Here is a 24,570-nt window from a genome sequence, read left to right as displayed (position 1 = left end):
ACATTTGACACCCACCATCACCACCCTCCATCTTGTCTCATTTGACTTGGTTTTTGCTTAACTTCGATTTTGCATCATGGCATGGAGTGAACTCCCCTCTCACATTCAACAACAATAAACTCGCCTGCAGTCACCTCCATCATCTCCGTCACCACCACCACCATCATCCTCATTGAGCACAGATGCTTAACAGCTAATCTATGGCCCCACAGTGGTGTACTCGTAGTGTAGAGCTTGTGCTATCAGTAGCTGTATTAGTGCACCAGACACACACACACATCAGCCATAGACCTCCTTTTCATCATCCATGAAAGCCTGTGAAAGCACACACTGCGAGTTACTGTGTTTTACAAGGACACATAAACAGGCAGATGTACTCATTCACCTGGCCCCATCCCAACCATACGTCATCATAGAGTCCATGATGTAGGCTTGTACATTCCTCCCTGTCAGTTGAAAATGGATAGAATGAGTGTGTGAATCGCAATGTATGGTCTATCAGTTATCAGTGATCAACGATGCAACTCTCCATACGATAGTGGTTTCTATGAGTGGTGGATGGTCATGGGGTTGTTTTACCTGTGTAGTAAACATGAACACTGAAGCTCTCGGCCAGATGAGAGTATTTGAGGTGCCCCTGTCGGTGTAGAGAGAGCACCAGAGGCCGGCTATGCAAACCCCCACTTCACCGTTTGAGCATGATGTGTCCAGACCACACTGTGTGTGTTTCTTTGTGTGTGTACGTGCGTGAGAGAGTATGTCTAAGAAGTATGTGCCGTCTAATGCTGTAATAATGTGTGAATCTATAATCTGCATTTTGCTTCAAAATCACTAACAGCTGCCAGAGGAGACTCAAGGACACCCAGATGAGAGAGAGAGAGGTCCAGGTTAGGCCCACTAGCATATAGAAGTATCAATTCTAAAGCTGACTTCCTCATTAGGCTGCCCCTGCCCTGTTAGCCTTAAAGAAGAGGTTTAGAGGTGAGGTCAGGTCAAGTACAGTGCATCCACGACAGTCTCCCAGGCAGCAAGGGGAGTGTGGCATGCACGGTGCTAACAACAAGCTTCTCACCTGTTGTGCCGCAATCGTCTGAGATTTCTTAATGTGCGTGCATCATGGGACAGTCCTGCATGGTAAGTAGCGCTCGCTTTCCCTGTTACCGTAGCCTCTGAACTCCTGAAGACCTTTGTTTGTTCTTATCTCTTCTTTTTGATGTCTTTCCTTCTGATTCGTTCTCGACCTCCTCTCAGAGCTTCCTTAATGTGACTTTTTCCGTCTCTGTTTGCTGTGTTGCATGCTTAGTGCTTTGTAGTAGAGTAGTATGCAGGTAAGTATGCTATAAATAATACGTTACCTAATCTGACTCTCAATTTTAGATGCCATTACAGTGATATTTGGGGGCTCTTCAAAGTTTTTCTATTTTCGGGGAACTACTTTTGTCTTGCTGTCTAAAGAATGATGCGGTAGATATTGACTGTGAGTTTTTCTCCTCCTTCACAGAGCCAGGCGGCCATAGCTGGAGTCATCGACCTGGGTACCGTGGAAACATTCCCAGTGTTCCAGGCTGCCCAGCGAGGCCTGATTGACCAGGACACCTGCCTTGTCCTGTTAGAGTCTCAGCTTACCATGGGTGGGCTTCTTCAGCCCGACTCCCCTCTCACCCTTTCATTGGATGAGGGCCTAAGCCAAGGTCTGATTGACAACCACACCAGACAATCTCTATCTGAACTTGAGGGTGCCATGCATCTGATAGAACAGGCACAGCCAATAAAGGGCCAGCTCCTGCCGGTGGCTGCAGCCATGGAGGAAGGTCTCATCAGAGAGGAGGTGGGGTTGCGAATCCTGGAGCTTCAGATGAGCTCTGGAGGTTTGAAGGACTCACAGGGAGAGAGACATAGTCTGGAGAGGGCTGGCCAGGCTCACCTGCTTCCCCCCAGGATCTTCACCAAGCTCAGGTCAAGGGTCAACCGCAAGGAGCTCATAGATCCCAACACGGCGGAGATACTGAACCTTTCAGAGCTACAGCAGCGCTGCGTCCTCAGCGACAACAACCTCCTCCACCTCCTCCCGGTCAAGCAGCAACCAGGAGGTACTGTCTGCCTGCGTTCTGGACGCAAAGTCGGCATCTTCCGAGCTGTACAAGAGGGGCTGATTGACCGGCAGGTCACTGTCCGACTCTTGGAAGCTCAGCTGTTTGCGGGTGGCATTGCTGACCCCCGGTCAGGACACCGTTTGACAGTAGAAGTGGCCCTGCGTCATGGCCTGTTGGACCAGGACCTGGCCTGCGCCATGCTGAGCAGGCAGCTTCAGACTGGGGGGATCTTAGATCCGGTTAGTGGGGACAGGCTGGAGGTGGAGGAGGCCATGAGAATGGACCTGCTGTCCCCTCGCCTTGCGGTGTTGGTGCTGGAGGCGCTGTGGGCATTCATGGGGATGCTCTGGCCAGAGTCTGGAGAGCTGCTTCCCATTGCTGAGGCCCTCCAGCAGGGGGCGATCTCACCTGAGCTGGCTAGAAAGATCCTGAGACAACGTCATACCATAGGAGCCCTTTACCTGCCCGATATCCCCCAGGTGGTGCCCTTGAACCAGGCTGAGGAGGTCCTGGAACATGCCGTGGTGGAGATCTTGAGAGAGATCCAGATTCCCGACGTTCTATCCAACATGAACCAATCAGGATCCCCAACATTGAACCGCCTGAGCTGGAGCTCCACAGGGTCGTCACCTCCACCCTCCTCCTCGTCCCCATGCCCAGCCTCACCCCAGAGCCTGACCTTTGACCCCTCTTTAATGGAGGGTATGGCTCCGGAGGAACAGGCCAGCCACCACCTCCTCTTCCACCTGATGACCCACAGTTACATGGATGCCCACTCTGGCCAGCGCCTTCTCCTGTTGGAGCCTGAACTGGTAGAACTGGTTACGGCCACTGGTCCGGTCAGGGGAGATGCCACACAATGTAGAGCTCCAGATGGTTTCAATAACCCTCCAGAGAAACAGGAGTACATGGAGGTGGTCTCTGATGATAGCTTGGCTGGGGAGCTGGATGGTAGGACAATTGAGAAGGTCCAGGGAGAGATTCCAAAGTTAATGAATACTCAAAAAGAGTATGCCTCGATCCAGGTGAAGGAGGAATCTTATAGACAAGGAGGAAGAGAGGGGGTTCCTGACGGGTTATCTCAGATTGGAAAACGAGAAATTGAAGACATGAAGCATGGAGGAGTTGGTAATAAGGTGGACCTAGGCGGAGATGGAAAGCAGAAAGAGGAAAAGGAAGAAAGGGTTGGTTTGGAAAGTCTGCAGACTAGGAGCGTTGGAGTCAAACATGCAGCAGACAGTCCGCAGAACATGGGAGAAAAGAGGGGGCACCCCCAGGTTATGACTACAGCGATGGAACTGGAAGAAGAGAAGAGTGAGGAGGATGCCGAGCTGGAGAGATTAGCGGTGGAGCTCCGCCAGGGAGGCCTGGTGACGGAGGACGGGGACAGACTCCTCCCTGACGAGGCTGTGGCCCAGGGCCTCCTGCCTGGACACACTGCAGTCAAACTCATGGCCCAGGCCGGTCTGTTCGGAGGGTTCCTCGACGTCGGTGCCTGCGAGTCCCTGAGCATGGAGGATGTGATGCAGGAGGGCCTGCTAGACGAGGACCTGATGTGGAGTGTGCTGAAGTCAGAGAAATCATTGGCGGGGGTTGTGGATGTGGAAAAAGGCAGAATCTGCACCCTGAAAGAGGCGACACAGGCAGGGTTGATCGACCCTGCTACAACGGCTAGGCTCCTGGAAGCCCAGGTGGTCTCTGGAGGGGTGATGGATCTCCACAGGGATAAGAAAGTCTCAGTCACCCTGGCTGCTAACCTGGGTTTGATTGAGGGTGAACATAGAGAAGAACTGGTGGCATTGGAGAAATCTTGTTGTGGTAAAGGCTCTGACCCAAATGCTGGCCGTACTAAAGCTACACTACATCTGCAGATGGAAGGAGTCTTAGACCCCAAGACAAAGTCACCTGTCCCTCTCGACCAAGCTATTCATAGCGGCTTTATCAGACCAGAAGAGGCCTATCAGGCCCTATCCCAACAAGTGGCTGAGGGTGGTATTGTACACCATGCATCTGGAGTTAGGCTGTCAGTGTCTGATGCAGTAGAGAGAGGTTTGTTGGACCGGTCTATAGCTTCAGGACTTGAGGAACTAGAGAAGGTGTACCAGGGAGAGATACCCACCTGCTCACACCCGGAAGCAACTCTCCTCCAGGCATCCACAGGAGCCATTTTGGATCCAGAGTCGGGGAGAAGACTGACGCTGACAGAGGCTGTGTCTCAAAGTCTGCTGGATGAGAAGACTGCCCAGGCAGCCATGACCTCCAGAGGGGTAACAGAGGGTCTGCTAGACCCTCAAACAGCCCGCATCATACCTTACTTGGACCTTATAAACCAGGGTAAGATAGATATTGAGACAGGGAAGCGCTTCCTGGAGGTGAAGCCCTTCCGGGGCATCCAGGATAAACAGACTGGCCAGGCTCTGACACTGCCTCAAGCCATGGCCTCCAATAAAGTTGACCCTGTCCCAGCACTCAGAATGTTGCAGAATCAGGCAGATACTGGTGGGATCATCGATATCTCGAGCGGTGATAGACTCCCACTTACTGAGGCCTCCAAGAGAGGACTGGTGGGGGAGGACATGGTCAGGCTCATCGCCACTAAACAGATGCTGAAAGGTGGGATACTAGACCCCTCCACCGGACGGAGGGTGTCTAGTCTGAAGGAAGCGGTCAAAGCCTCTCTCTTATCCAAGGAGATGGCTGCTGAGCTTCAGGATAACCTGAGGTCTGTAGATTTGGAAGGTGACAACGAAGATAGCTCAACACCTGTAGCTTCCTCTAATGGTAGCTACAGTCCTGCAGTCACAGTAGCTGTGTCTAGTCCGGACCGGTTAACTGAAGGCACAGAGGTGATGACTCCATCCCCCCCCCTAGAGGCTGAGAAAGGGCATTTCATGCTGCCAATCACAGAGGACAGAGATGAGTCTCTCATAGCGAGTATATCTGAGAGTTACCAAGCTCCACAGCTTGGTGATGATGCCATTGAGGAGGGCATTGAACATGAACAGGTGGCCTCAAAAGGAAAAATGGTGTCCGATCAATCTTTTGACGTTTTGACCCAGTTCGCTAGCAAAGCAGAGAAAAGGCTAAAGCAGGCACTCAAAGAGGTGGGGACCCAGCCAGATGGTGTGGATAGGCCCAAACCTCTGCCCAGAGAAGGGCATAAAGATACCAAAAAACCTATGGATGGTGAGCAGGTTTTAGTGGCAGAAGAGGGCAAGGAAGATCCTTATCATGCGGCAACATCTGAAGATCATGTCTCCATTCTGACCCAGTCCAGTGATACTGCCGCAGCACGTGCAAGGACAACTAAATCTGGACATGTGGACGGGAGTAGACCAGTGGAGAAAAAAGGACCTTCTTATGTGGCTAAAGAAACGCTGTCGGATGTGACTGGTGCCTGTGAAAGAGAAACCAGGGACCACAAAGACATCCCTGATGTGTCTGTCTCTACTGAGGGAGAGGAAATGAAGACACGTGTGACTCAGAGCCGGAGACATGAAGCGGAGAAGGAGAGGGGTAGAATGGAGAATGAGAAGGACCCAAAGATGAAAGCCAGGGAAAGTACTGACGCTGACCACTCAGCAGACCAGGGACCCCCTCCCTCTAAAGAGGCAGAGAGCAAGAGCAAAAAGAAGAGAAAGAATAAGAAGAAAGGGAAAGAGGTTGAGATAGAGAAATCTGACAATCCATCAGAGGCAAAACATCAGTTTGAAGAGATTGGTGCAAAATCTGTGAGCGATGTTGTGAAAGATGTTCTTCCACAGAAAGAAGATCCAGCAATGGTGGTTTCTGCTCAGTCAGCATCTACAGAGCTCTGCTATAGGGAAGGTGCTGAGGTGCAAACGAAGGAGGAACATCAAGATCTAAATAATGTTATCAAAGACGGAGCGGCCAATGTTTCCTTTGGTGAAGGACATTTTACAGAGGCTGAGGGAGATGCTTTGAAACACAGAGAGCCTGCAGGCTGCAGAGATGATAAGAGCAGAGAGGTGGTAGACATGGTCGAACCAAAACATAAAGAAGAGGAGATGGTTGCTCAGACTAGCCAGAATGAGGGTAGAAAGGAGATAGAGTCCACTCAGAGTGCCACCCAAGCCACCTGTGATAAAGATGCTCTTCTGCTGAAGGCAAAGGAGAGCCTCCTGAGGAAGGTGTATGGAGGTGTTGGGGACAGGCAGGCCACTGAGAAGCTAGACGCCCTCCGACAGGGAGGGGGAAAGAAAGAGAGGGACGAAGTTAAGATGGCGAAAGGCGTAAAGAAGGAGCGGGAAGGGAAGAAGGAAGGATTGGTGACCGTTGTGAAGGATAGCGCGACTGTAGAGAGTCCCTCTGAGGGTCTGTCGAAAGAGAAAGAGGGAAGAGGGATGTTGGAAAAGAAGGAAGGAGAAAGGGAGGAGAAAAGTCTGCCAGACCTGGTCACAGAAACAAAACCAGGAAAGAAGAGTAAGAAGAACACAAAGTTTAAGAAATCAGACACTGATGAAATTGAAACAGCACATTCTAAAGGGATACCAACAACTGTATGCTCCATTCCCATTGGTGAGAGGGGGGTGGATGGGCATCGTGGCAGCCAATCAGACAGTGGTGCTACCACAACAGCAAGCGTTGATGAGACAAACAAGATGGCTACCTCTGCTGAGAGCCTTGAAGGAGGTGATAAGCATCAACAAAGACCTGTATTCTCCAGTGCACCAGAGATAACTCGGTCCCATCTGGAGGACAATGTCAAAGTTGACAGCTCAAGGTTGAACAAACCTGGACCACTGGGCCAGGAAACAGAATACCATAGTGTCAGCTCACCTGAGGAGGAGGTCCAGTCAGACAGCCAGGGAGGTGCTGACTCGGTGAAGACTCCTCCTGGAGCCCTCACAACCAAACTGGACCCTGTTGAGAGCAGGACTCCTGCTGCTGAAACCACAAAAACAGTTGGGAAAGCAAAGAAGAAGAAGAAGAAACAACAGCAGCAGCAGCAGCAACAGGCTGACAGTCCATCGCAGACTGAGACTAAGACCAGAGAAGACCAGCTCTCCGAGACCCAGGGCGTCTCCCAGCTTCAAACCCAGACTCGGAGCATCCAGGGGTCGCCACAGACCAGCCAGTCCCTGTCTGATGAGCCCCCTACTGGGTCGGACACCACTGATGTGCCTGGATCCGACACCACTGAAAGCTGGGGGGAAGAGGAGGAAGAACAGATAAGACAAATTGAAACAAAGAAAGAGAGGAGCTTTCTTAAAACTGGCAAGGTAAGGTTAACTCAGAGGTTATTTAATGGCTTTGATTAGCGGACCTCCCAGCATTAGTATGTTATGAAATGTCGGCAACTACTACACTCTTCCTCATTCTCTTTTTTTCCTTAGTCCTCATTGGTTCGTCAAGAATGTTTGGAACATGACCAGCGAATTGTGGCTCTGCTGTCCATGGTCAGACACATTGAGGTCCGCCTCAAACAGCAACAGCAGCAGTCCATTGGCCGCAGCCTCATTGCTCTAGATGACATCATCAAACAGACAGAAGTAAGGGACACAAGGATAACATTTGACATTTAGCTGCATAATAAGCTACATAATAACTTAACAGCATTATGATATAAATATTTAAATTGAGTGAAACTGTAGTTGAGTGAAATTCTATTATTCTGTCTGTATTTTCAGGTCTTGAGTCTAGAGCTAAAGGATCTAGAACCCGAAGTCACCAAGGAAGTGGAGGCTGCCAGGGGGCTGGTAGAGCCTCGCCCACAGGAAGTGCCTCCACAGCTACTAACAGCCCTGGAGAAGGATGGGCGAGGCCTAGCTCGCAGCTATGAGGCTGCTAGAGGGGTCTCTGATAGTATACTGCAGGGGCTGCAAGCCCACAGAGATTCATACAAAGTAAGAAACCAGAAGCGTTGTACTGTTTATATATTATTTTTCTGAAGCTGTTATTTTTTTGCTTTCACTAACTCCATCCCTTCCTCCTTGCTCCTACCTCTCTCCTCCCCCTGTTTCTGTCTGTCAGGAGGCAGTGAGTGGAGAACAAAAGTCTCTTGGAGGGAGGGTGGAAGAGCTCCTTTCATGGCTGAGGGAGACAGAGACTCAGATGGAGGGCTCTGACAGGACAGATGGAGAACACCCCCCTGCTCAGCTCATTCAGCAGCTTCAGATGTGCAAGGTTCAAACACTTGCTTTCATTTTTCTGTATATTACAGGCCATGCTACAAGCATACAACAGTACAGTTACTTTGTCCATACTTTTTTAGTTAATAACTACTTTTGCTTTGACAAAACTTTTTCTCAAATGTATTTTCCTTATATAATTTTGGGGGTTTGTTGGTATTGACTATGTACATGTAATTTCTCTCTCTCTCTCCCTTCCCTCCCTTGCTCCTTCCCTTTCAGGAGCTGCAGTCCTCTCTGTCGTCCCGCTCGAATGAAGTTAACACCGTGGCCTTTGACATCCAGGTGTTCATTTCTGAGCGTGCTCAGGACCTGGTGCCCGAGCAGAGCAGGCACCTCCTGGGACAGCTCCAGCAGCTGCAGAGGGCCTTCCACCAGGCCTCAGGCCAGGCCCAGGCCCAGGCCAACACCCTCTCCGCCCAGAGGGAGAGGGAGGAGGAACGCCGGCTCAGGGAGAAGGAGAAGGAAGACAAAGAGATGGAGCGAGAGAGGGAGATGCAGAATGCGAGGGAGAGAGAGGTTAGGGGAGGAGAGAGAGTGTTAGCTAAAATGCTCGCAAAGATATTATCATCATATCCCATCATCACAAATAATACATTTGTAACCATATCCAAATAACCTTTGCCAGAACCAATATTGTAAACATTATTGCCTGTGTGAACACACTAACATTGCACATTTGTCATATTTATTCACTTAAAAAGTCGAATGTTTGTTCAGAATAACAAGAGGGTTATCTCATAGAGCTGGCCTCCAACTGCTACTGTTGCTGTGAATACTTACTCTAGACACCTGACATAGACGGAAATGTTGCTAGTCGCTATTACCACCACCCGAGGCCTCAACGCTAAATGTGTGTTTGCCTATATCTGCATGTGTGCCTTTATAACACGTGTGTTGGTAATATGTCTGCTTTGCTCTTCCAGATTGCCAAAGAAGGAAAAAGCGCTTATGCCACGTGGGAAAGACAGTAGATTATAAGAACAGAGAGATGCCTTGCTGACTTGAAACACTTTCCTTTTTCCTTTCTCTCCTTTTGAGCAAAACAGAGAGAAAAGGAAAAAAAACAGCAAATGAAGAAACTGCATTTGTTTGATTTTTTCCTGTCGTTGTTATTGTGGCTTGACTGACCTGTTGATGACATGCTGTGTCTGTCTGTGTGTGTGTGTGTGAACTCTGGACACATCGTGCTCAAAGCCTGGCAAAGTGTACTATCTCACAAGGGGTTTCAAAATAAGCAGGAGTGTATTTGTTAGGTGTGAGGAGACAGGGTTCAAAGGTATATTTTGTTTCTGAGAAGAGGGAAATGGTTAAGATGTGATTCAATATCACAATGAGTTTTCTTACGATGAGTTTTGTCTTTTCTTTCTCTCATTCCCTCTCCTTTTTGCCCTCTTTCCTCGGTGCCTCACAGGTGGTACAGCAGCAGAAGGCGGATTGTTCCCAAAAACTGGAAGGCCTTACAATGTGGTTGGCTGGAGCTGCCAGCATGCTGGCCAATCAGAGAGCTGGGACAGAGTCAGGTGATGTGAGCGTGCTGCAGCAGAAACAGAGAGAGCTTAAGGTGAGACTAACTGGAATATCTCCTTCATGTCTCACACTGTAAAACTGCATAAATGGTAAAGCTTGGCTTGAAATATGTGACACAAAACCTCAAAGGATATGATTTCTGCACCACATGTTACGTTTGGAAACTTCCATCCACCTTTAACTCTCTAGCTCTCTTTCTCTTTACCTCCAGTCTCTATTCCCTGCTGTTGTCCCTGTTGTTCTTCCTTCTGACTGTCTCTCTTGATCTCTCCTCCTCAATATTTCCTCCCCCCTCCAGGAAGTCCAGAAGGACCTCCAGACCAGAGGTGATGGCGTAACCGAGACCATCCGCTCCGTGGAGGACTTCCTGTCCGAGCACGGTGACAACCTGACCCCTGAAGAGAAGACCAACCTCCAGGAGGCTCTGGCGAGGATGAAGGAGCAGTACGGCACTCTGAAGGACTCCACCCACTCCTCTCTGGCCAAGCTAGACACCACCATCAGCACCACAGTCCAGCAGAACACACAGAGGGTACAAAGAGGCTGGCCTTAAATCTGAAATCTGTGTTTAATCTTTTCTGGAATGGGGACTGCCATGTTGAAGTAGATTTATCTGACATGTAATAAATGACCTCATTCCTATCCCTTTCCTCCGTCTTGCTTTTTTCTCTCTCTCTCTCTCTCTCCCTCCCTCTCTCTCTCTCTCTCTCTCTCTCTCTCTCTGTCTGTCTCTCTGTCTCTGTCTCTGTCTCTGTCTCTGTCTCTGTCTCTGTCTCTCTCTCTCTCTCTCTCTCTCTCTCTCTCTCTCTCTCTCTCTCTCTCTCTCTCTCTCTCTCTCTGTCTCTCTCTCTTCTGTCTCTCTGTCTCTCTCTCTCTCTGTGTCCAGGCCAAGGCTGTGGAAGACCTTCAGAAGACCCAGGGAAAGATAGATTCCCTCCTGGGGCAGCTGTCTACCCTCAGCCAGCCTGGCAGTGCCTCAAGCGGGGCGGGCAGAAGCGTTATTGATGCCCCCTCGTCCTCCAGCCCTCCAGACAGCACTCTAGAGACACACACAGACATGTTACAGGTCAGTCTTAGATTCTCCCTTCTTGTGGCCTGTCTCATCTGGTTTCATCTTCTTGATTAAACATATTTTTCAGAATCACTCGTAATGGGGTTTCTTTGTTGTGCAATCTCCAATTATATTTTTACATATGTGTGAATAGTCCTCCATTTCTAACTCCAACTCTTTACGTTCCTCCCAGACCAGCTCTGCACATACTTTTGTCCCTATTTATGACTCAGTGACCTTTTAACTTTGTGACCTTTGACCCCTGATCCTTAGGCGGAGCTCCAGCAGCTCCAGGCCCAGCAGGCCCAACTGCTTCAAGTGACCCAGCAGACCCGCTCCCTGCTGGAGCAGCCCGACTCGGCCGTGCCCCCGGAGGAGAAGCAGCGCCTGCGGGCCCAGCTGGACCTGCTGAGCCAGCAGCACCAGGACAAGCTCAAGAGCTGTCAGGACCGGCTGCGGAGGTCCGAGACCCTGAAGGACGAGCTGGCCAAGTTCATCCAGGAGCACGGGGTCCTGGGGAGCTGGCTGGAACAGAGTGAGCGAGAGCTGAGCTCTCTGGGGGAAGGAGACACGGACGCACCGGGCCTCAAGGGGAGACTGGAGGAGCATAAAAAGGTTGGTTCTCACTTTCTGACACTTTTACGAAATTAAAAACTTAACCGTAAGTATTGTTACATCTTCTACGTGTTTTTTTCAAACTGACCTTTTGTGACCTCTGAACCCTCTGAATCCCTCTCAGCTGTCGGAGGATGTGATCTGTCACAAGGCGGACCTGCGCTTTGTCTCCATCTCGGGCCAGAAGGTTCTGGACTCTGTCCAGGCAGCCCTGGAGAAGGTGCGGGGGTCCGACCCGGCGCTGGAGGGAACCAAACACCAGGTCTCGGAGCGACTGCAAGACGCCAATCATCGCTACACTGCTCTACACAGCAAGGTGGGGGACACAGACAAAGCAGTCTGTTCAACTTCATGAGGATTCATGACATTACATAGCAAATACTGTATCATCTCATGCATTTGTACAGTAAATGTTCTATTACTATTAAGAATGACTTTTCTCCCTTCCCTCTCTCTTTCTCACCCACCTCCAGTCGTCGGACCTGGGCGGTCGTTTGTCGGGCCTGTTGGAGCGCTACCAGCAGTACCAAGACGAGGCTGTGTCCCTTCACACCTGGCTGGGCACCCAGGAACAGAACCAGAGCATCTCCGGACCCAACGGAGAGACCGACACACACACACTGCAGAGCACACTCCGCAACGTACAGGTGAGACACACCAAAACACACACAAGCGATGCTGATAGAATACAGTAAACAAACCTTTTTTAATGTGATTTCGACCCTCCCTCTCCCTCTCCCTCCCTCCCCTGCTCTGCCCAGCTGCTACAGGACGAGCTGGCTGAGCGTTCAGTGCAGCTGGAGAAGGTCAGGAGGGCCGGCATGGAGCTGGGCAGCACACAGGAGTCTCCCTCCCTTAGAGCCGCAGACATCCTCAGCACTACAGGTATCTCCTTCCAGACCAATTAAATGCTAGAAATAAAAAAAATGATAGGAAACGTCTAGTGATATACCACATTCTGTTTTGGGGGTTATTTTGTACTGTTCAGAATCTTTATGTATTATTATGATGTGAAAATTAACACATTTCCTTCCTCCACTTCTCACTCCGGTGGATCAGAGGGTCTGGAGAACCGGTTCAGCTCTCTGTCTGAGTCTGTGTCGAAGCGTGCGGAGCACCTCCAGACTGCCGTGGCCCAGTCCGTCAGCGTCCAAGAGGGGCTGAAGGGTTTGCTTGCCTGGCTGGACAGCCTGGTTCTGGCCCCGGGGCCAGCCCAGCCCACGGCACAGGCCGTCCAGGATGCGCTCACCCAGAACCAGGTACTGAAGTCCTTATCCACTGTTGATCCACTCTTGAAAGATCTGGTGTGGGTCACGAGTTGAGACCACGTCATGTCATTTTTGTGAGAAGGATGGAGATTCAATGAAATGGAGCAGAAGACACTGTACTGTACTGAAATCCTCTTCACCTCCTCCTCTCCCTTTCTCCTTCATCTCCTCTCCTTCCAGAAGCTTCGCCAGGAGCTTCTCTCCCGGCAGGGCAGTGTGGAAGCCACGCGGGACGCCGTCTCCACGCTGCTCCAGAGCGCTGACGCCTCCACGGCCTCCGGGCTGCAGGGGGCGCTGCGGGAGCTGACCCAGCGCTACGCCGCGGCCCAGGCCAGACAGGCGGAGAGCGAGGCCCAGCTGAAGACCCTGCTGCCTAAGCTGGAGGGTTACGAACGACTTAGTGGAGACCTGCAGAACTTCATCCAGACCAGACAGCGAGCGCTAAGCCCTCTGGGACAGCCGGAGCGGAGCGTGGAGGACTACAGACAAACGATTGAAGTAAGCAGGAAGAGCTGGACTTCATTATAGCACCAACAGCACTAAAGCTGTGTTCATCTAGAGAGATCATAGAGAGAGTGGCGGGGGTTTTATGATAGTCTGAAGGAACCATAGATAGACTTTGACTGTGTATATGTGCTGCATCACAGGAAGTGAAGTCAGAGCTGGAGCAGGAAGCAGGCCAGCTCATGTCCTTCTGTGAGCTGGGGACAGACCTCAGCCAATCCAAGGCCCTGACCAACACCCAGAGCCTTTTGGACAACGTCAAACAGATTTCCGAGGCCTTTGCCCGACTAGAAGCCAACATCAACGAAAGGTAAGGGTGCCATCTTACAGTACGAACCTAAGACTGATGCATCTCTAAACCCCATGCCTGTACATTTTCACTGCAGAGTACCATGCTGCCCACCAGGTGGCGGCAGACACAACACCATTACACAATGCCCTGTCATGTCAGCTTAATTTAGTCACACACATTTAAACTGTTGAAAAATGACAGCCGGGCATGTCTCTTCACACATGTCACTTTTATTAATCTATAAAACCGGGATCAGCCGAATTCCCACCAGACTTCATATGAGTGGACAAGGCTAAGCCTAAAGAAGCACCCTGATTGGTTCAACAACACAAACCATGACAGTCCTAATTGGGTGCTAGGCCTCCTGCTCTTTTCCTGCCCTTACAGGGTAACAGTTGCTATGCCGACAGCCTTTGATGTGGGTGCTATAGCGACCGACTACAGTTGTGATATGCCACCAGGGAGTGTGGCTCTTATAAATACCAGCGGACTGAGTATCCGCATGTAGCCAGAGTCCCATGACACCAGAGGGGGATTTAGACCCCAGCAGGGTGAGCTGGAACAGTAGCCAGTGACCCTTGAACCCTAGCTGCTAGTCACTATAGTGCCAGTGAGTGGGCAGTGTAAGCTGACAGGACGGGGGCGAGGGTGTGTGCAGATTTAAACCCTGTGGTCTGAGGACGGTGTCGGTGATAGAATAGACCTGGCAGTAAGGTAGCATAGCTGGATATAGCATGGAACTCAATGACACCACTACGGGCCAGACAGCTCAAGCATGCAGTGTTTAGTCTGTTGGCTGTTTAGTCTAATGTTTCGTCTGCGGAGCGGTGTTTTCAGCTCTACCTCGGGGCATACCAAGTAGAGAATTTAGGAGGGGGATGTTGCTGCTGGTGTTGAGATGTTAACCGGACAGCAACCCCTTGAAGAACGCTTTGTCCCTCTCTTTTCTAATCCCCTTGTTCACGCAAGGGTAGCATGAATAGAGGTCATGTGTCATGTTTTTCATAGGTTGTTGAATTACACAAAGATTGGGTTTGCTTAAGAAATATGTCCTCTCACTCTGCATCCCCCCTCCCTCCCTCCCTCCCTCCCTCCCTCCCTCCCTCCCTCCCTCCCTCCCTCCCTCCCTCCCTCCCTCCCTCCCTCCCTCCCTCCCTCCCTCCAGGTTCAGCTCCATCCAGACTTGTGAGCAGCAGTTGTCCCAGTTCCGGGGGCTCTCTGGCTCCCTCCTCAGGTGGTTGCAGACAGCGCAGGAGCAGCTGCCCCCCAAGGAGCCCAACCTAGACACACAGGGACTGCAGAGGAGAGTCAAGCAGCTCCAGGTGTGTGTGTGTGTGTGTGAGTGCATGTAAACTTCTATATACATACTGTCATGTTAAACAAATAATATGTTCTGTTCATTTATGAATGCAATAGGCACACTATGCACACAGCCCCAAGAAAATACCACTAACCCCACTAACTAACCCCATTTTGATGATCGACATGTTAAAAGAATAATTATGCACTGATAAAAATGTTGAAAGTGATATGTTACATAACCAGTTAGGATAGCAACATATCTCTGAACTCCTTACCCCCCTACAAGGACCTGCTGAGTGAGTGGGAGGCCCAGGGGGGCCGCGTCCAGGAGCTGAACAAGACCGGCTCCCAACTAGAGACCCTGATCATCAGCATCACTGGCCCCCAAATCAAGACAGGTTAGAGGGGGATGGGATGGGGGCGGTGGGGGGTGTAGGGAATTGTGTCCAAATCCACCTACTTTACCTCCATGTACTACTGTGATGTGTGCTGGTGTGTGCTTGAGTATACTGTGTGTGCTTTTTTCGATTGTGTTCCACCGTACCTGCATGTGTATGTTTCAGCGCTGGTGTGTCAAGTCGTGTGTGTGTGTGTGTCTCTCCCAGGTGTTCCTCAGACCAATGGGTCTGGTGCAGGCAACCCAAGCAGTGTCAATGGCATTCACACCTGTAAAGGTGAGCCCACCCGCCCCTCCCCTCCCCCCTCACCCCCATCTCTCTCCTTGCTTAACATGGACAGCATTACGGAAACCTTCTGCTTTCTCAATCATGTTGGCTGTAACATTCCCACTCACACGCTCTAAAGAGCAAGCACTGCTTGACAGCTCGTTGCCGCCTGTTGCTATATCTGTGCTGTGCTGTGTGGGTCAGACGCTTCTCGTAGTCTCTGCTTCCATGTTAGTCCTCCGCACCTGAACCGGCGCTAGCAGCTTTCAGGGAAACACCCTTGAGTTCATCCACTAAGTTCTGTCATCTCAATGGCGATGACAACTCTACCTTTTTCCTCTCACCCCACCCAGACATGACAGAGCTGCAGGTGGCGGTGGCGGAGGTGAATGGACGCTACGAGGATCTGGGCGGGGAGCTGAGGGAGAGGCGTGGCCGCCAGGAGGCGTCCCTGGAGCAGAGGCAGAAGGCCCGGCAGGGGGCGGAGCAGCTCAGCCACTGGCTAGGGGAAAGGGAGCACAGCCTGGCCTTGGGACAGACCGCCTCCCCCTCAAAGCCTGAGGTGGTACGAGCCCAGGCCCAGGAGAACAAGGTGATGGAAGAGTCCATGTCTATGGAGATGGGGGGGGTTTGAGGCTAGTAACCTGTGTCACACTTAATTATATTGGGAACATATAGACCTGAAAGCTGTGCCCGGGATGACTTCACTATAACATGATTGTCGTTTTTCTTCTTCTGTTGTCTCTCAGGCGTTGCTGACGGAGCTGACTGAGCATGCTGTGAAGGTGGAGGAGTTGAAGGGCACCCTGAGGAAGTTGATCTCTGAGAACCCTGATTCCCCTGAGGCCGACAAGTGGAGGCAGCAACTGCAGGATATAGGTAGCGGAAACAAACGACTGCTTCCATGCACGTCTGTAACATCAGACACACTTCCTGTGGCATTTGGGATGAATATTCACCTGTTAGAACTACGATTTGCTTAGCAGCTTAATCGAATGGGCTGGTTTAGGACACGCTCACTTATCCCGAAAGAACTGCAATTCCCATGTGCAGTAGTTTGTCATTGTATCAGAGCAGGATGTGCTGTGAGGACTGTGAGTGTGGGTGCTGGAAGTAATTGGAGGGAGCACAGTTGGGGGTCACCGAACTGAATAGGTGGTTCGATGGATGAAAAGAGAGACGGGGAAGGAGGGAGAGAAAGAAAGAACGAAGGAGGTCGGTTTGAGATCGATGCTAGGTAGAGAGAGAGTGGGAGGTGTTCCTGCAAAATACATTCGTCTTTGTTCTTAATGTTGATATTTTTACCGTAGTGCAGTGTATAAAGGTTGGGTCTTTAGAAGAAGAACATTTACCCCCACAGTGAGTACACTCAGACACACACAGCTTTACAGCATGAGTCAAGGCACCCAGCATGAGTCATGGAGAGACTGAAGACAGAGACGCAAAATGGCTGCCTTTAGGTCTTCAAAGTGTTCCCAATAACTGAGTGCAAGTGGTTCAAGTTAGAAAATGTAATTATACATTCCACTCACATTTGCACTGTCTGAGCTTGATTAGAATAGCTGGAGTGCATTGATTTCTCAACCTGGATTTGATTGATTGTTTTGTTAGACGCACGCTGGGAGAAGGCCAATCAGACGGCAGCCCAGCGACAGACTGAACTGGAGACCTGTGCTGATAGGCTGGGTAGCTTTGCCACTGCAGCCAGTCAGCTGGGTCCGTGGCTGAGAGAAAAGGAGCTTATGATGAGTGTGCTGGGACCCTTGAGTATCGACCCCAACATGCTTAACACACAGAAACAACAAGTGCAGGTAGAGTACACACACACACCAGGCTGGTACATTTATGTTTATGTTTGACCATTTACTTGGAACAGTAACATGATAAACCAGTAGAAGCCGTATAAAATGAGCTAGCCTCACATTGACTGTACTGTGGAGTCTATCGTTTGCAGTGTACTCACCACCTTACTGTCCTCCTCTGGTTTCTCCATGGTCCTCCCCAGTTCATGCTACGGGAGTTTGAGACACGGGCGCCCCAGTTCCAGCAGCTCACCCAGGCTGCTGAGGGCATCCTCTCCCCGTCAGGAGACGGCCAACAGGACCCCAAGGACCTGGAGGAGGTGGGCTGAAGGATTGATGTGGACAGCCTGATAACCTACATGAATGCTATAAAGCATGCAGAGCGATTAGAAAATGGAGTATTATTCAAAGAGTGCATAAGAGTGCCCCCTCCCGCTCTGCTCTGTCCTCAGGTGCACTCAGAGCTGGGCTCCATCTCCCAGCAGTGGGAGGGCCTGATGTCTCGCCTGGCCCAGCGCTCCCAGCACATCGACCAAGCCCAGGGGACCAGCGAGAGCTACCAGACCCTGCTCCGGGACCTCTCCTCCAGCCTGACCCAGCTAGGCGAGCGCCTGGATGCACAGGCCTCCCTGAGTGCCCAGCCCGAGGCCCTCAAGCAGCGCCTGCAGGAGACGGGCGAGATCCGCTCGGAGCTGGAGCGCCGGCGGGCGGAGCTGGGGGAGGCCCAGCGGTTGTGTGGCGAGCTGAGCGCCATCGTGGCTGAGCCCTACCTGAGGGAGGAGCTTAGCAAGAGGCTGGAGAGTGTGAGCGGGCCCCTGCGGAGCCTGGAGGAGAGAGCTGGTGAGTGGAGCCCAGGGGACGGTCAAAATTCAAGTTCCAGGAGTCAGGCTTCTGTTAGCTTCGTCATCAACCACTAACTAAATTAAGGGAGTTATGAAATGGAGTCTCGTGGAAGTAATATATTAAGTTAACGGGGGGGGTGGGGGGGGGGGGGGTGGCATTCTGTTGTACCTTGCGGTCCTCTACACTTTCAATATTGATGTTGTATTTTTGGAAGTGTATGTATTCTTATACTCGGTAGCCATAGCCATGTTTAACTGTCTCTCCCCCTTCTCTCTTTCTGTTCTCTCCCTCGTTCCTCTCCTCCGTAGCGGACGGTCTTTCCCAGCTCCAAGCCGCTCTCTCTAGCACCCAGCAGTTCCAGCAGATGTTTGAGGAGGTTCGCAGTTGGCTGGACAACCAGTGTGACCAGCGAGACTCCTCCTCCGACTCCCTCCCCTGCCAGCCAGGGGCCCTCAGCGCCCTGCTAGCCCAGACAGAGGAGCTCCAGCGTGGGGTGGCCAGCCAGCGAGGCCCCTACGAGCTCATCCAGGCCGAAGGGGCCTCCCTGCTCGCCTCTCTCCCAGCTGGAGGTGAGGAGCGGTCGGCCTTACAGTCCCGCCTCTTCACCCTGCGCCAGGACTGGGAGGGGCTCAACCAGCGCATCACCGACCACCACAACCGCCTCAAATCCACCCTGGGCAAGGCCGAGACGTACCAGCAGCATCGGGCCGAGCTGGGGCCCTGGGTGGCCGAGTGCCAGACCCGGGAGGCGGAGATCCGGCCCTCGCTGAACCCCGCCGCCCTGGACGAGGCCCTACAGAGAACCAAGCAGCTGGGCCTGGACCTGGAGCGCCGCAGGCCTCTCCTGGAGGCCCTGAACACTGCGGCCGACCAGCTCCTGGAGCAGTGCCGGGTCGGGGAGGAGGAGGTGAGGGACGAGAAGGCCCAGCTGAACCGCAGCGTGGACAGGCTGGTCGAGGGCCTCCAGGCGCGCTCCACCCAGCTGGAGGAACTAGCCAGCCGACTGAAGGAGTTTGAGGACGGGCGTCAGGCCGTGGAGAGGAGGCTGGAAGCGGCCAGGCATCAAATTGAGGTCCAGGAGGCGTTGGGCCCTCAGGCCTGCAGCAATAAGAGTCTGGAGAGGTTGAGGAACCAGCAGGAGGCGCTACGATCCCTCCAACCACAGGTGGTTTACCTCAGAGACCTGTCCCGGGGCCTGGTGCAGGACGCACCCCAGACACCAGGGGGCAGCGCGGAGGGGGGACAGAAACTGGAGCAACAGGCCAATCAAACAGAGAGAGAATATGGAGATGTCACTGAGAAGGTGAGAGGGAAGGGGTGATAGGGACAAAGAGGGAGCTAAATATATCACCAGTCATTGTTCGAGAGGGTGTCAGAGAGAGAGAGAGACAGAGAGAGAGAGAGAGAGAGAGAGAGAGAGAGAGAGAGAGAGAGAGAGAGAGAGTGTGTGTGTGTGTGTGTGTATGAGCTGAGAGAGAACAGGACCTGTTTGAGCTGACAGGTTAGCTGAGATATTTGAGTTACTCTGCTCATATATGGTCATTATGGAGATCGAAACAATTCCAACCATTTAATCATTGTTTATAGCGTAAACATTGACTCAAGACTCTGTATGCAGCTTTCCTCTACACAGTTCCCAAATCTGGCTTGTAAGGTTACTGATACAATATACAAAATCTATATCCTACTGTATCTTTGCGTCACCATTGCATCCTGTTATCCATCGATTTCCATTTTTTTGTATTTCTGAGCAAAGTATCGTCATAAAAGTTCCTACCTGACTCAGCACTTATGGTGCTTTCTGCTGGAATGTATGATTTTTTTTACAGTTTGAGCACATTTTTCCTCCATCAGCTATACACTTATTTTATGTCCACTCCCGTTATATACGCAATTTTTTTAATACTGCTTTTAATCAAATTTAGAAGTCACTTTAATTCCGCCTCCCCTATCCCTCAGATCGAACAGTGCTGCTCCACTCTGGAGTCCCGCCTCCAGGGCGTGGGTGAGGTCCAATCACATGTCCGGGATGTCTTCTCCCGATTGGCCGATTTGGACGACGAGCTGGACAGCCTGAGCCCGGTGGGGCGGGACCCCGACTCGCTCGCCTCCCAGGCCGAGGCCCTCCGGGGCTTCCTGTCCCGCCTGGCGGAACTCCGCAGCGAGCTGGAAGGTCACGGGGGCGACTGCACCGCCATGCTGCGCCGCGAAGGCTCCTCCCCCGACCTCCTGGCCCTCAGGAGGGAGACGGAGGCCCTGAGTCGTCAGGCGGGCAAGCTGTCGGAGAGGGGCGGAGCCAGGCTGACGCAGATCGAGGACGCCGCCCAGAAAGTGCGTGAGTTCTACGGGCTGGTGGCGGAGCTCCAAGGGCTGCTGGGAAGGGCGGAGGAGGGGCTGGAGGCCCAGGGCGTGGTCGGGACGGAGGTGGACACCATTAAACAACAGCTGCAAGAGTTTAAGGTAGGAACGGATGGATGGATGGATCGATGGGTGGATGGATGGATGAATGGTTGGATGGGTGCATATTAGATATATGGATACATGTTTTAGTGATCTTTTGTTGTGGTTGTATGTGGCTGTTCATGTTGTGGCTGTTTGTGACAGAGTGTGTCAAATGTGGCAGGGTGTTTAGATGTTGTCACTGGATATTTAGGGTGTGGAAGTCTCATTCACTGCCTGTGTGTTGAGGACACGGTTGTTTTGGGGATGAACCATGTGACGAGGTTGAAGGATGAGGGATTGTTCACTGGAAATGTTTCTTGTGTCTGTGTGTGTGCATGGATGTTTGTGAGAGATAGTTGGGCCTCTGTGTAATCAATGGGCTAGTGTTTTTGTTGGTGTGGAGATACATTGGGTTATTTGCTGTGAGCTACAGTGTGTGTGTGTGTGTGTGTGTGTGTGTGTGTGTTAATGCATACTTCTGGCTGACATGCAGCTTGTGGATCTAAATGGTCGTCACGCTGCTTATTTGCAGCTGTATTGGTGTGCAGCTGCTTTTCATCCATCTATGAAGTGTCCTGATGAGCCATGGTCCATCGCAGCTCCATAAGGACACCGTCAGGGTCTCCACATGACTACACACACGTCTCTTATGGCTGAAACCAGAGTTGCGGAAGAACGGGTCAATCCTGGCACTTGTCATCTTGAACATCTCTCTGTCTCTTCCAGACACAGCTGGGACAGAAGCCTTCTGCTCTGCCTCCAGCCTCTGTGATTCAATCGAGGGAGTAATGATATATTGTGGTCCCTGAATGGCTTTAATCCAGTTTCTCCCTCTCGCTTCTTTCCTGCTCGCCTCCTCGCCAAGAGGGCTGGATGTTGCAGTGCTGGCTTGTTCGTTCTGTGACCCCACCCCAGTGCTGGCGGTGCAGAGTTTGTTGTTATGATTGGTGACCCCCCCTCCCCTTCACAATGCCCCTTCTCCCGCAATACCTCCTCCCCCTATCCTCTACTGTATGTCCCTCCTTCCTCCCCCGCACGGCTCCTACTTTACTCTCTGTCCATCCCTCTTTCTCCCTCTCTTTCTTCATCCTCTTGTCGGCCTCCTCCTCCTCCTTCCACCCCCTCCTCTCTGTCTCCCAGCAGTATTTATAGACCTGGGGATGATGTATCCTGTCCTAGTCCCTGAAGATCATGTGTGTGTCGTCTGGGGACTTTTGTCCACTGCAGGCAGAAAGACGTTGTTCAGGAGTCTGGAAGGAGAGCTCAGCCCCAGTCTTCTCTCTACAAGCTGCTCTGGCCCAGATCCCTGTACTGAATCACTCCCTGTCTGACCTCTCTTCAATGTTCCCGCTACGTTAGCTCAGTGTCACCACAACGTTACCTCAGCGTTCTCCACCTAACGGCTCCTCCCACCCCGTACTGCTCAGACGCCAGCTCCCGGCGCTTGGAACTCATTCGAGTCATCACCATGGTGATGGACATCGAGCTAAAACTAGAACACGGGAACAAATCACACTAATCGTTTTGGAGTCTTAGAGCTATCCTTCCCTTAAACCGGCCATGTCTAGTCGACTCTAGCAAGCTTGCAACACATGCTGTCACACATATGATCCCTGTAGGAAATTCAATTAACCGTGGTTGAGTCCATAGGAGTTGGCCACAAGAATGCAATGTTTTGCTGACATGGCATCTCTATTATGTTCCAGCCTCCCTTTATATCCTATCCACAGTCTTATGTCTCAAACACAGCCTCTTCTGTCAGTTTGAGCTAATTAACGACAAGCCATGTCATGTGCTTTATGTCATATCCTGTCCACTTCCGAGGAGGTCAGTGGGAAACTTTTTAAGTTCCCTCCTTATTGAGTCAGGCACTTTCCAACATGCAAGTATGCATTAGTCATAAAGTAAGAATTCAAAAAATTATAAATTGGCGAAGAATTGGGTGTTTTTTTGGTTTAATTGGTTTAATATGTTTTTGGGAATATACAGTCATATTGATTGGATGTATGTGTGTGTTTGAATAGTAATGTTCTCCTTGGACAGAAATGATAAATGGTTTCCACCCGTTTATTTATGTGGGAGGATGAAAGGGTTTCTCCCCCTTCCTTTAACTTCCTTTCTTCCTATTCCTTTCTTCTTTCATTCTTCGCCCTCTCCCCCTCTCTGACTCCCTGGGCTGTCTTGTGCTCCCTCCAAATGTATTGTGACTCGTCGTTTCTGCTCTGTCCACCCCTTCTGCAGCCCTCTCTCTCTCTCTCTCTCTCTCTCTCTCTCTCTCTCACCCTTTCCCTCTCATATTCTCTCTGTCTCTCTCTCTCTCTCTCTCTCTCTCTCTCTCTCTCTCTCTCTCTCTCTCTCTCTCTCTCTCTCTCTCTCTCACCCTTTCCCTCTCATATTCTCTCTGTCTCTCTCTCTCTCTCTCTCTCTCACCCTTTCCCTCTCATATTCTCTCTGTCTCTCTCTCTCTCTCTCTCTCACCCTTTCCCTCTCATATTCTCTCTGTCTCTCTCTCTCTCACCCTTTCCCTCTCATATTCTCTCTGTCTCTCTCTCTCTCTCTCACCCTTTCCCTCTCATATTCTCTCTGTCCCCCATGTCTTACTCTTAATGGGACCAAGCTGGATGGATGTGTTGCAGAAGAAAAAAACAGACAGATGAGATGAAGTGGTTTAGAGAGAGGGAACAAAAGGAGAGAGGGAACAAGAGCTGCAGAGCAGTGACTAGCTCTGACTAGACTTTGCATTGTCGCTGTCAAACACAGACTGTTCCTTGACTAACTATGCACTTCTGATCCTCAATCTACGTCACTTTATTTTGGCAACTATTTGTAGTTTGCTTTGGATAAAAGCATCTAGGTAAATGAATGAATGATTTCAGATGTACTAGTGTGAGAGGTACAGAGAGAGAGAGAGAGAGGAAGGAGAGAGGGGATACCGTTTAATAGAATGTGTCTGAGTGTGTGTGAGAGAGATGAGGAAACAGGGAGGGGGTTGCAGTAGTAGTTGTGGTACAGTGAAGAATGAGACTTTGTTAAAGTCCATCCACGCTCTGCACTATGTGAAGCGTGGAGAGACTGAGAGAGACTGAGAGAGAGAGACTGAGAGAGAGAGACTGAGACTGGGTGCAGACTGGGTATTTATAGGAGCCTGAGGAATGGGAAAGTGAGAGAGAGAGAGACAGACAGACAGGCAGTGAGACAGACAGACAGACAGACAGACAGACAGACAGACAGACAGACAGACAGACAGACAGAGAGAGAGAGGGAGAGACAGAGAGAGATCCATTTCCTCTTTCGGCCCAGGGAGCCCACTCTCTCCCATTCCCCCTCTCCCCCCTTCCCCTGTAATGGATCCAAGTCGGGTCATTTTAAACCTAAACATGTCTGTCTGCCCTGAAAACAGACTGGGGCACCCTTCCCCCTCTCCTTTCCCCACACCTCCCCCCTGCCCCCCCCCCCCCCCCCCCCCCTCATTCCAGACCTCGTTCCCCCAGGTCCCCCAGCCATGATGTCATGCCTCTGAGTTTCAAGCAAGTGTGTGTCTGGGTGTGAGTGGTGGGTAGAAGGGGATATTTTCACATGAATCTGTCGATTGACTGAACTCTATAACAGATTGCATTAAGTTACAAAGAGAGGGAGGGAGGGAAAGAATGGAGAAGAGGAAGAAGGAAAGGAAAGATGGAGAAAAAGGATATTTGAATTGGCATGTAAAATGTGTTTTGTGTGTGTGTGTGTGCGTACTTGCATTGGACCAAGTTGGGTTGTTTGTCATGTGAGTTATTTCAAGAACTACACATGTGCGCTTGTGGAATATATGTATGTACTTAGATGTGCCGTAAGGATTGTCCAGGCGTGTGTGTGTGTGTGTGTGTGTGTGTCCGGACAGAGCCTACATGGGAGGATGTTTCTAATTCCAGACTTTTTCGGGGGTGCGACCGGAATCTCAGCTGTCTCCCACCCTCCACACACTCATACAGTAGTGTACACACACACACACCCACCCACACACACTAA

The 24,570-nt window shown here is 51.2% G+C and overlaps 1 protein-coding gene across 10 annotated transcripts in view; it reads left to right on the top strand.

The window, feature by feature from the left end:
• macf1a (microtubule actin crosslinking factor 1a) overlaps positions 1-24,570 on the top strand; it is a 141,200-nt gene that overhangs the window by 79,602 nt on the left and 37,028 nt on the right. For 9 of the 10 annotated variants that reach the window (XM_047018610.1, XM_047018609.1, XM_047018617.1 and 6 more), the window contains 25 exons: positions 1,502-7,336; positions 7,451-7,606; positions 7,745-7,960; positions 8,088-8,240; positions 8,468-8,764; positions 9,660-9,809; positions 10,074-10,307; positions 10,662-10,841; positions 11,100-11,441; positions 11,566-11,757; positions 11,915-12,088; positions 12,203-12,326; positions 12,501-12,700; positions 12,890-13,207; positions 13,357-13,523; positions 14,671-14,827; positions 15,094-15,205; positions 15,413-15,481; positions 15,826-16,064; positions 16,222-16,351; positions 17,084-17,283; positions 17,478-17,594; positions 17,727-18,114; positions 18,426-19,420; positions 20,077-20,577. In XM_047018610.1, the coding sequence (XP_046874566.1) occupies positions 1,502-7,336; positions 7,451-7,606; positions 7,745-7,960; positions 8,088-8,240; positions 8,468-8,764; positions 9,660-9,809; positions 10,074-10,307; positions 10,662-10,841; positions 11,100-11,441; positions 11,566-11,757; positions 11,915-12,088; positions 12,203-12,326; positions 12,501-12,700; positions 12,890-13,207; positions 13,357-13,523; positions 14,671-14,827; positions 15,094-15,205; positions 15,413-15,481; positions 15,826-16,064; positions 16,222-16,351; positions 17,084-17,283; positions 17,478-17,594; positions 17,727-18,114; positions 18,426-19,420; positions 20,077-20,577 (11,646 nt within the window). The remainder of the gene's footprint in view (positions 1-1,501; positions 7,337-7,450; positions 7,607-7,744; positions 7,961-8,087; positions 8,241-8,467; positions 8,765-9,659; positions 9,810-10,073; positions 10,308-10,661; positions 10,842-11,099; positions 11,442-11,565; positions 11,758-11,914; positions 12,089-12,202; positions 12,327-12,500; positions 12,701-12,889; positions 13,208-13,356; positions 13,524-14,670; positions 14,828-15,093; positions 15,206-15,412; positions 15,482-15,825; positions 16,065-16,221; positions 16,352-17,083; positions 17,284-17,477; positions 17,595-17,726; positions 18,115-18,425; positions 19,421-20,076; positions 20,578-24,570) is intronic. The other variant, XM_047018616.1, reaches the window with a different exon arrangement.

Source organism: Hypomesus transpacificus, chromosome 4 (genome assembly GCF_021917145.1).
Source record: "Hypomesus transpacificus isolate Combined female chromosome 4, fHypTra1, whole genome shotgun sequence".
In the NCBI taxonomy this organism is placed as follows: Eukaryota; Metazoa; Chordata; class Actinopteri; order Osmeriformes; family Osmeridae; genus Hypomesus; species Hypomesus transpacificus.
This window is presented reverse-complemented; position numbering and strand designations above follow the sequence as displayed.